The sequence below is a fragment of the Xyrauchen texanus genome, chromosome 15 (genome assembly GCF_025860055.1).
Source record: "Xyrauchen texanus isolate HMW12.3.18 chromosome 15, RBS_HiC_50CHRs, whole genome shotgun sequence".
In the NCBI taxonomy this organism is placed as follows: Eukaryota; Metazoa; Chordata; class Actinopteri; order Cypriniformes; family Catostomidae; genus Xyrauchen; species Xyrauchen texanus.
In genome coordinates, this window is record NC_068290.1 from 24,908,288 (window position 1) to 24,919,820 (window position 11,533).

Consider the following 11,533-nt stretch of genomic DNA (forward strand, 5'->3'; position numbering starts at 1 on the left):
GGGCACTGTATTATTCATGGATCTATCCTGAGTGTTCGACTGCTGAGACCAAGATGCAAACTCAGTAAAAGAAGAAAGAGGAATGTTTTTAAATCTGTCACACACATCACATACAACACAGCTATACAGAATGCTTCTCATTTTCAGACAATTTCAGTCTCCCATTTAAAGAAAATTACATATTACATTTGGCTTCACAGACTATGATGTCAAATATTTTATTTTCTTTATTTATAAGATCAAATGGTTTGAAAAACAGCTAACTGTTTATTTTTCTTTTTTTCTTTTCTTTCTTTTGATACTCCTGACTATTGTTTTATTTATTATTTGTTAAATTAAAAATATAATTTATTAACATATTGATTTGTAAATTAATTAATACATTAATTGGTTAATTTATTCATCTTTATTTATTTTTTATTTCATTTTGAATGTACTTGTTGTCATTAAAAAAGCTTCAAATTATTCTTCTTATATCTTATTTCTTATTCTTATTTTGCCTGCTTGCCAATGTAATAAATTACTGCAACTAAATCATTTTATAATAATAATTAATAGAAACATAATATTTTTTCAGCTACCAAAAATGATGCCTACATTTTATATTTAAAAAGAACATTTAAAAACGAATTCTGACACACAATTTGTTTATATAATTGTAATTATTATTTTAAAAATGTCTAATATAGGCTCACCACAAGGAATGTGCAGATAGTTCCAACAAAGAACAGGGAGAAGAAACATACTCAGGTAATCACATTATAACGTTAAAATCAGCTATTCGTTTTTGCCTAAAACCCCATTTCCGGTGTATAGAATGCTGAAAGCGGAAGTAAACAAAGAGAACGTTGCGGTTTACTCAACCGTGTAATTGGAATGTGTGTAATAAGTGCTTATTATTAACTCTCCTAGATTTGTAAATGAGGTTCGCATACTGGATTATTGCATAGTCGTTTTCTTGGTCGGTATCTTGATATGACAGGATAAACACATCCTTTATTCATTCTTTAGCTTTAGGGCTACTATCAGGTAGCGTTAGCTTAAATAACAGAGCAGTAGCAGTTTTAACCAGTTCAAGTCTCTGACATCTTTCTGGACAAATATAGACATTGACTGTTAGGGGGTAACAGTACATTTTAAGTCTGGAAGCCGGATAAAGCCTGGATCCCACCTGGAATCGTTTATTTATATATAAATATATTCATATGTCTTATGTATCTTCTATTAAGAATTAAAAATGAATGGTCAAGCTGAGGTAGAAGTGGATTATAAGAGAAAATACAAGAATCTCAAACGCAAGTTGAAGTTTCTGGTATATGTGAGTATTTAATTTTTGTTCTGTGTTGCTTTTTATTAGCATTGTTAGATTTGATGTTAACCCTCTTCTTTCTCTGTTCAGGAGCAAGAGTGTTTTCAGGAGGAGCTTAGAAGAGCTCAGAGGAAACTATTAAAAGTTTCTAGAGACAAAAGGTACAAATTGCTATAAATGAAATGCTTGATCTTATTATCCTTGTTTTGTAATGACCCATGGAATTAGTGGTCCACCGATATGGGGTTTTTAATGGCCGATGCTGTTATCCAGAGAGCAGCATGTCTGATAGGCCGATACAATACTGATATATCACACAATTTAATATAGTAAATAACAAACATAAAATTGCTTATATATAAATAATAAACTCTTATTTAGCACTATATTTACTCAATTTCACACAAAACTAAACCATAATATTTTATTTCAAATGGTAGATAGCAGTTTCTTCAGATTTCTCTTTAGTTCTCAAATTTTAGTAATTTATTTGCACTTGAAGAAATAGTTAATAAATTAGGAAGAAGGAAATAACAGTAATCCAGCAACCATCGATGGCATGTTCACGTTAGCAATCCCGTTAGTGGCCTGGATCGCCGGCTTAGATTGTCACGGAGTGACCATCATGATTTGTGAATCAGAGGAACTTTTGATCCTGATCCTGAAGTTTTTGATTCTGGCTGATAGAATACGCACTTCAGAGGAAGATATTAGATGACCACTCAACGGGAAGAAAACGCTGAATTTTTGTGAGGTTTCATGAATTACATCTGTTTAAACGAGATATCAGCATATTTGCAGATGGTATATAGTAGAAGTTTTATTGATATATTCCTTTTATCATTAAAATGTTTAAGGGAACTGTTGAGGAGATACTGTTAGAATACGTGCTTCAGAGGAAGATATATGAGCGTTCCACAGGATGCTGGATCTGCTCAAGTTCTGTGAGGCCGTTTATTACATCTGTTTAAACGAGATATGCACATATTTGCAGACAGTATATGGTATTAGTTTTATTGATATTTACATTTTTATCATTAGACAAGACAGATAAAAGTTACAGGGAATTGTTGAGGAGAGAGATGGAGAATGAAACAGTTGAGAACTTTTAACATTATGAGCTCAAACGCTTCTGCCACAGCTTTGATATGTGGACCATTTATATGGGACTGTGTTGCACACCATTTTATTATTGTAGTAACACAATGGCACGTAACAACAAAACAAATCGTGGCTGGTCGTTTACATGTCTCAGTCGCTTCACATGCAAGCAGAAAAAAATTGTCCAAACTGGAAAATATGTCAGCCGATGGTGATAATTAAAAAAAAAAGTCAGAATATCGGCCGAGTTATCGGCCTCGCCTATATATCGGTCGACCACTACACAGAATGCACATGATTAAATGTTGTGGTCTGTTTCTCAGTTTTCTGTTGGACAGACTGTTGCAGTATGAAAGGGTGGATGAAGAGTCTTCTGGTAGGTCTCTAATGAAAGTGGGAGTTTTCGTGAATCTGTATGCTGTTCTGTGTTTTAACAGTATTCTATGTTTTCTTCCCTCAGACTCCGACGCCACTGTTTCCTCAGACAGTGAAGGAGAGGGAGCCAGAGAGAGAGACAGAGAAGCAGGAAAGAAGTGAGTCTACAATGAGTAGATTTTTATTTCTTGGATTTGACAGTTGTAAAATGTTAGACATGTTGTCACAAGACTGGTAAAGTTTAATTATTTAATTTGATCTTGAAATTTTTTGCAATCTTCACATTTTGGCATTGTGAGATTTGCACATGCCCACCATTTATTTTCAGATGCTATTAAGATAATGTTTATCATGCATACATGGCTGCTACTGTTGCATTTTTTTTTAATCTATGTATGTTTTAATCATGTTTTAAATGAGTGTGTATTGATCTGCTATTTAGGAGGAGGAGTCCTGGAGTTCCTCCCGTCCCTTCATCTTCATCCCCTCATCTCTCGCTCATGTCTCGCTCTGGTGCGGTTCCTCTCCAGTCATCTGCTCCTGCACAGTATCTTAACACTGTGAGTAAGGCACACCTCCATAATGCCTCCACACATTTCATACATGCTGCACTCATGGTTTTCAGTTACTCATATTGTTTTGCATACTTTTTTTTTTTCTCTTTCTCTTTCTCACCTGTTTATTTGTCTTTCTATTCATTTTTCTCTTTTTTTTTTGTGTTTTTATCACCTCACCTGGTTTACGTGGACTTCAACAAACACACATCACTGGGGGCACTCTGGGTGTGTGTATGGGATTGGTTGTTATTGTTGGGTGTGGTTGATTGTGGGCTGAGCAGTTGCCCTTCCCTCCTGAGTATTTGGCTCCCTCTGCTGAGCGAGTGAAGAAAGAGAGAAAACCAAAACTGGCAAAACACAGGAAAGACGGTTCAGGGAAGGTGAGAGAGTGACAGAGAGGCTGGCAATGGCAAAAGAATGGCCTGTTTTTGGTATCTTTTATGTTCTTTAAAGGAAAAGTTCACATAAAAAGGAAAATTCTGTCATCTATTTACTCTCATTCCAAACCTGTAAAGAGAATTTCAAGCAGCACATTTTCATACAATTACTTGCTCTTTTATGCATCCACATCAGTCAAGCTTAAAAAAGGACAAGCAAATAAAAATACCATAAAAATTGTTAATTCCGCTTGAGCAGTATAAAAGAGCCTTCTAAAGATATACAGTGAAATTTTTGACAAACAGACTGAAAAATCTTGCCCTCCACTTGAGCTCTCAAATTTCACATTTGTCTGCATTCATTCTAATATGCTGCGTTTAGGCAATATGCCTGAAAGGAATAGTTCACCCAAAAATGAAAACTCTATCATCATTTACTCACCCTCATGCCATCCCAGATGTGTGACTTTTTTTTAATCTGCTGATTACAAATTAATATTTTTAGAAGAATATTTCAGCTCTGTAGATCCATACAATACAAGTGAATGGTGTCCACAACTTTTAAGTTCCAATAATCACGTAAAGGAAACATAAAAGTAATTCATATGACTCTAGTGGTTAAATCCATATCTTAAGAAGTGATATGGTCGGTGTGGATGAGAAGCAGATCAATATTTAAGTCCTTTTTTACTCTAAATCTCCACTTTTACATCTGAAAGTCACATATGCTGATTGTTCACATCTGAAAGTGAAAGTAGTAAAATAGTTAAAAAAAAAAAAAAACTGAAATATATTTCTCACCCACAGATATCATATCACTGCTGAAGACGTAGATTTAACCACTGGAGTCAGATGGATTACTTTTATGTTTCCTTTTATGTTATTTTTGGAGCTACAAAGGTCTGGCCACCATTTATTTGCATTGTGAGCTTGAAGAGCTTATATATTCTTCTAAAAATCCTTGTTTGTGTTCTGCTAAAGAAAGAATGTCAAACACATCTGGGATGGTATGAGGGTAAGTAAATGATGAGAGAATTTAAATTTTTGGGTGAATTATCACTTTAAGGCACCTTTTCATCTGACTGTTGTATTTCTCCCCCTAATGGCAGTCGTGATGAACTGTCAATTTGCTCGTTAATACCCAAAGGTTTGCTACCCAACTTCAGAATGATATTACTGCAGTTTGATTTTCTGCAGCAGATGGATGAATTCAGTGAAATGTATTATTAATATTCACCCAGTATTCATTATCATTATTATCTGTTAATACTGTTTTTATCATTATTATGATAATTAACAACAACAATAATTTAGCAAATAGAAAGAAATATTAAGGCTATGCATGTGTAGAAATAAATGACACATTATATCACACATTTACTGTAATTACAAATGCTTTTTGTGATGTATTTGCAAAGCAAATGATTGTTTCTGACTTATACATTTATAATCTTTCAATATACAGAAGTAGCAATCGTGTAGAGTAAAGTTTAGGACAAATTTATTTTAAAATTTCTCACTTCGTGCTCATAGTTTTGAATTAATACATTACATCCAGTCAGGCGGTTGCATATGCTCAATTAATCACACAAGTTGAAATATTTCAACGCATCCAAATCTCAAATTGGATCCGAAGATTCCACATCCGCAGATGGTCGGATCCCAATGCGTCCCCGGTGCAACTCTCCATTGGAAATTAAACGACTTTGGGTCTATTGTCTGTCGTTTGTCGGATGCAGTGAAAATGGCGGCTTAAATGTGGCATCATATTTCAATAGATGGAGATGCATGTCACACATGTAGTATGTACTACTTTTATGGTGGATTTTATCTGACTTTTTTAGAGCTTGACAGATTTGGTCACTTTGAGCTGACATTATATTGTAAATTTGACAGATTTTTCATTTTTAGCTGAACGAATCAATATTCTAACCAATCTTGCAGTCCCCCTAATAACAAAACTCTCTCTCTGATTTTCTCTCTGCTCTTATTTAGGTGGTAGGCCCGCTGACTTCTAATTACCCTGCAGGCAGTGGTGCAGCTGGAGCTACGAGTGGGCCGTTCAGCTGGGTCCCACAGCAGATGCTGAGTGAAGATGCAGCCGATGAGGAGGGAGAGAGCGATGGAGAGAGTGACAGAGGAGAGGATGAGAGAGGAGAAGGGGACGAGGCAGAGCTAGTCATTGACATACCCAATGAGTGAAGGTGAAGGCGTCTATTAACGTTGTCCATTTAAACATCTTTTTCCTGGTTATTTATTGTATATTATTAGCTCCAGCTTTTATAGTCCCTTCAAGATCTCTTTTTCAGGCTATATCAGACTGAATCTGTTATTGCCTGACAAGGAGATCTTGCAAAGAATATTAGATGGCACACACACAGAGGTTGCTGAATCTGTGTGTTGGCAGAGACCTTTGGTTGTGTAACAGATTGAGTTTCCTAAAAACCTCTGACTCATCATGAATACTGGATAGTTGCATTGTTTAAAGACTGCTGAGCTGCAGTTCATCTGTAAATGTGAACGTGTGCAGTAATTTTAGTGTCGTAGAATTCACCTGACTGTATTTATAAAATGAGAAGGGGGGAAAGAGAGAGTGGGCGAGCAGAACAGAGACAAAAACAAGACAGACTGAGAAAGCCACACCCATATTTCCACCAAGCACATAAATGCCTTTGGAGAACTGTTGCTATGTGATCATGGAACATGCACACACACACTCATATTGAACATAAAATATTTAAACATATTTAATATATTTAAAAAAAGTAATATTCCCAAAATCTGTAGAAACCTCAGTAAGCTTTGTAAAAAGAACTGTAAAAAAAGTAAAAAGTCTATATATTTAGAAGCAAAAAAGGTTTATTTTAACAAGCAATTAAAATGTGTTCTGTTTTCTTCACACAGGTGCCAGATGACACTGCAAGCAAAACATTTCAAAACATTTTGTTTAATTACATCTGTTTTTACTGTGTAAAAATGATTTAATTAAAATGTTTAAATCTATACCTCTTCTTTGATGTTATTATGGTCTTCATCATCGTATTCATTTAGTTTGAGTTTTTACAAAATTGTACTGTACATGCATACAGTTGGTTATTGCTCACTGAACATATCCTCTATTTGGCATGCACACAGCATCAGAATGTTATTTTGTGTTTGAAAAATAAAAAAACAGAAACTGTAAAGAATAGCTGTGTGTAGATGTTAGGGAATGCTGACATACAGGTAGTCATTAAGGTGTGTGATAGGTGTGTGTACTGGTTTGCAAACATTATAGCAATACAAAGACGAGATGTAGTCAAAATTGTAATTTAGAAAGGGAGGGCTGGTTAGGAGAGGGAGAGAGAGAGAGAGAGAGGGTGGGGGGGCAGTCTAGCAGGGTCTTGTTTGTGTAACTGCTAGTTCAGTACCGTTAGCTGCTGTCTGCTTTACTGTACTGAGGGCTTTGGCCATGCTGTTAGCTTTGCCTAGACTCGCTGTGTGTGTGTCTGCAGTGCTGTTTCATGCTGTTTTAGAAGGGGCAAGTACAGACACGGTCCTTGATCCAGGGTTCCTCCGTTGTCAAGAGTGCTTTTTCAAAGGCACACCACCACAATCACTGTCTGAACTGGGTTTGGAGCAGAGGTGTCACAGACATCTGACCGGACGACCTTTTGCATCACTCTATAACACTAACTGCCAGACCGCCGTTTATACAGCCCTTCACCTCAGCCTGACTAATGGATGGGGCAGAGGAGAGCTCAGTAAGGTGAGGCAAGTCTTCCTGTTATTCTGTTCTTCAGTCAGTCTTTCTTTTGGAACACAAAAAATAAATGCCTCAGTAACCATTCACTTTTATTGCATCTTTTTTCCATACAATAATAATGAATGGTGACTGAGGTTGTCATTCTGTTTAACATTCTTTTTGTGTTCCATGGAGAATAGAAAGTCTTATTGGTTTGGAACAACGTAAAAGTAAATGATGATTTTTAGGTAAACTACCTCTTAAATGTTATTATTTATTACCCCATGGAGCTCCGGCATGTTTGTAGAATGAGTATATACTCTCACTTAGCACTTTATTAGGAACATTTTGATCCTAATAAAGTGCCAGACGTGGTCTTCTGCTTTTATAGACCATCTGCCTCAAGGTTCAATGTGTTGTGCATTCTGAGATGCTATTCTGCTCACTGCAATTGTACAGAGTTATAATCAGAGTTACCGTAGACTTTCTGTCAGCACGAACCAGTCTGGCCATTCTCCATTGACCTCTCTCATCAAAAATGTACTTCCATCCACAGAACTGCCGCTCACTGGTGTTTTATGTTTTTGGCACTATTCTGAATAAATCTAGAGACTGTTGTACATGAAAATGCCAGGAGATCAACAGTTACAGAAATACTCAAACCAGCCCGTCTGGCACCAACAATTATGCCACAGTCAAAATCACTGCGATCGCATTTTCTTCCCCATTCTGATGGTTGATGTGAACATTAACTGAAACTCCTGACCCCTATCCGCATGATTTTATGCATTGCACTGCTGCCACAAGATTGGCTGATTAGATAATTGCACGAATAAGTAGGTGTACAGGTGCTCTTAATAAAGTGGCCGGTAAGCGTATAGGTTAAATATGTATGAAATTTGATGAGAGAGATTTTGCTGAACAACATCCATTCGAATTTCTGCTGACATGCAAATGGACATCAAGTCAAGCGAAAGAGAAGAATCTCATTAAGCATTTCACGGATCATTGCTAATTGCTGTATCCAAGTACAAAAGATGCAAAAGGATGGAATGGAAATAAAAATGCACTAGAAAATGCAAAATAACCACTAAGACAGTCTGGCTGCATTTAATTAATGTGGTGGCTCACTGAAACTGCTAGAAACAGACTCCGAACAGGTTGTTTCACTGAGTCACACCCCAAGACAAACATCTCATTCTGCTCTGTCAACCACTGTGCTAATATTATATTCTTGGTCTTTAAAAAACTTATGTAAAGAACATTTTACACATATGCATCTAAATAATTAAAGGGATAATTCTCCTATAAATGAAAATTCTGTCAATTTACTCACCCCTGTGTTGTTCCATACTTGAATGACTTTTTTCCCCCTCCTCCTGTGGAACACAAAAGAAAAATGTTAGGCAGAATGTTCAGTCTCAGTCACCATTGATTTTAATTTTTTAGAAAAAGGATGCAATGAAAATGAATGGTGACTATGGCTAACATTCTGATTAACAACTCTCTTCTACAGAGTAAGTCATACAGGTTTGGAATAACATGAGCTTGTTAAATGATGAGTTTTTTATCACTTGTTTTTGTCTCTTTCAAATGCATCAGCAGGATATCGAAGAAGAGATCAATGAAGGTTCCCCAGTGGCCATCCCAGCTCTTTACACAGGAATCACAGATGAAAGATCATACTCCCCTCTCCTGGAGTGGGACGCTCTGACAGCGGGGCTAATACGTAGCTCGGCCATACCGATGTGTTCTAAGACAAGTGGGGAAATTTATGTGCAGAGTGGTGTTGTAGGGTTTAGTGAGTGTGGGGGGAAAGTGTTATGGTCAGCAGTTTGTTGTGCTGGTTCTGATGGGCATGACAGTTTCAGTATTGGGCTAGCGAAGGAGGAGGAGTTGAGGGTGGTGAGTGTTGAAGTGTTAGAGGAGTTGATAGGAGTTAAAGGGCTGTTTTCAGGAGGCTGTGGTGAAATAGGAGGCCAGAGAGAAGAGGAGATTATGTTGCTCTTGAAAAAACACAGCTCAGATGGACAGAGTGAGAAGCACAACAGTCAGGAAGAAGGTACATCAGACTACGGAAATGAGGAAATTACATCACAGCATGTCAACGGTGAAGCCCAAAGCTACACGTCTTCCTTGAAGTCAGAGATGGACCTTCAGGAGAGCACCAATGACACTGAGAATTCAGAGTCTGGAAGTGCCCTGCTCTACATTTTGTCTTCCACCATCTCTCTTCTGTACACCCCTTTCTCTCCCATCGTAATCACGGTCACTAACCTTCCCTCCGACCTCACATATGTTCTACAGGAAGAGCTGGGTGTTCTAGCCTCTGTGCCTGGAGACAGTTTCACTTTGGTCAACAACTTGGGCTCAGGAGTGTCATCTGGGGTTTTGTGTGTTTTAAACTCTCTGTATCTGACTGGGGAACTGAGTGTGTGCACTCTCTACTCCTGTCTCAGTCTGTTAGCCAGCAGTCTGCTCCTGGCATTCCAGGATGGAATTGTAGGCACAGGCACACTGGCATGTGATACCCTTGGTATTTTGATGGGCACAGTGGGCAATGGTTTAGGGTTCGGCAAGATGGTGCTTGGGTCTGTCTGGGATCAGATGGTGGATTACCTGTGTGCATTGAGCTCAGAAATGGGCCAGCAGGTGTCATCAGTGGGTTGTGGGATAGGAACACTTACCTGGAGAAGTGGAAGAGGGGTGGGCCACCTTTTCAACATGGTTATGGCCATCGTTGGGGGGGTGGTGGAGAATACACTAGCAAATGTGCTGGAAGCTTTTGGAGGGAGTTTGGGGGAATCATCTGAATTGCAAACACTTGAAGTGCAGCCATCTGAAGTGGCTGGTGAATAGATGTAAATGTGTGTATGTGCCTGTTACTTTATTAACATATTAGTATACTACAAATAGTGTCTTGCTGACCGTACACCAAATAATAACCATATGGCATGTGGATATGACTCGTGACATCATGAAACTACTGTTTTAACATTATGCCTTAAAACAGACAGGTGGACCTACATCCAACCTTAACATTTTGTTAAAGGGATAGTTTACCCAAAATTTAAATTATTCACTATAATGCCAACCCAGATGTGTAGGACGTTCTTTCTTCTGCTGAACACAATGATTTTTAGAAGAATGTTTCAGTTCTGTAGATCCACACAATGCAAGTGAATTGTGTCCAGACCTTTTAACCTCTAAAAATAACACGAAGGCAGCATAAAAGTAATCCATAAGACTCCAGGGGTTAAATCCATATCTTCAGAAGCAATATGATAGGTGTGGGTGAGAAACAGATCAATATTTAAATCCTTTTTACTATAAATTTCCATTTTCAGAAGGAGATTTATAGTTAAAAAAAGGACTTTATCTGTTTCTTACCCACACCTATCATATCACTTCTGAAGACAGATTTCACTTGCATTGTGTGGCCCTAGAGAACTGAAATATTCTTCTAAAACTCTTTGTTTGTGTTCAGCACAAGAGAGACATTCACATCTAGGATGGCATGAGGGTGAGTAAATGATGAGAGCATTTTCATTTTTGGGTGAACTAACCCTTTAAGGTTATGTTTTTGAGCTGCGATGTACTGAGCAGACTATAGGTCTGATTTGGAGATGGAAGGTGCAAGGCGATTTGTAAGTTTCAAGCTGTTTTAATTTTCATGTCAAGTCTAAAAAAGATGTTGAAATGTGTATGTAATTTAAACAGACATGCAATGGCCTTGCTGTGTCATGGTTTATATGCTGCAATAAAGCTTCCTCTGTGACTGAGTTGTGCTCTGTGTCATGTGTTAAATCAGAGAGACCCCTCTTCAAGGTAATGTACAGTGAATATGAATGGGGAACATAAACAAAAGAAATGTACAAAGTCAAGGTAAATATATACTGTATGTATGCACCATCACCTTTTACACATTTGCAATAAGTCATGCCCAGGTTTCACATCAAAATCCCTTTATTGTCAATCAATCATATACACAAGTGCAACAGTGGGTGAAAGTCTTGGATGCAGTTCCAAGCAACATATATGACTGTTACAATAAACATCTGATTCACATGTCATAGAGGAGACTGGGGTA

General features: G+C 37.5%; 2 protein-coding genes across 4 annotated transcripts; both read left to right on the forward strand.

The window, feature by feature from the left end:
• The first annotated feature begins 821 nt into the window (after nucleotides 1-821).
• On the forward strand, nucleotides 822-6,830 carry ino80e (INO80 complex subunit E). Of its 2 annotated transcripts, XM_052144818.1 has the most exons (8): nucleotides 822-1,318; nucleotides 1,400-1,470; nucleotides 2,734-2,786; nucleotides 2,871-2,943; nucleotides 3,228-3,345; nucleotides 3,624-3,722; nucleotides 5,715-5,923; nucleotides 6,624-6,759. In XM_052144818.1, the coding sequence occupies exons 1-7, from the start codon at nucleotides 1,238-1,240 to the stop codon at nucleotides 5,919-5,921; spliced, it is 702 nt and encodes a 233-aa protein (XP_052000778.1). In that variant the 5' UTR covers nucleotides 822-1,237; the 3' UTR covers nucleotides 5,922-5,923; nucleotides 6,624-6,759. The 2 variants fall into 2 exon arrangements, with proteins under 2 accessions (XP_052000778.1, XP_052000779.1); XM_052144819.1 differs by lacking the exon at nucleotides 3,624-3,722 and having other exon boundaries at nucleotides 6,624-6,830.
• Nucleotides 6,831-7,043: 213 nt separating this feature from the next.
• On the forward strand, nucleotides 7,044-11,215 carry LOC127656473 (uncharacterized). 2 transcript variants are annotated; one of them, XM_052144816.1, is made up of 2 exons: nucleotides 7,044-7,467; nucleotides 9,046-11,215. In XM_052144816.1, the coding sequence occupies exons 1-2, from the start codon at nucleotides 7,171-7,173 to the stop codon at nucleotides 10,300-10,302; spliced, it is 1,554 nt and encodes a 517-aa protein (XP_052000776.1). In that variant the 5' UTR covers nucleotides 7,044-7,170; the 3' UTR covers nucleotides 10,303-11,215. The 2 variants fall into 2 exon arrangements, with proteins under 2 accessions (XP_052000776.1, XP_052000777.1); XM_052144817.1 differs by having other exon boundaries at nucleotides 9,049-11,215.
• Nucleotides 11,216-11,533: the final 318 nt, after the last annotated feature.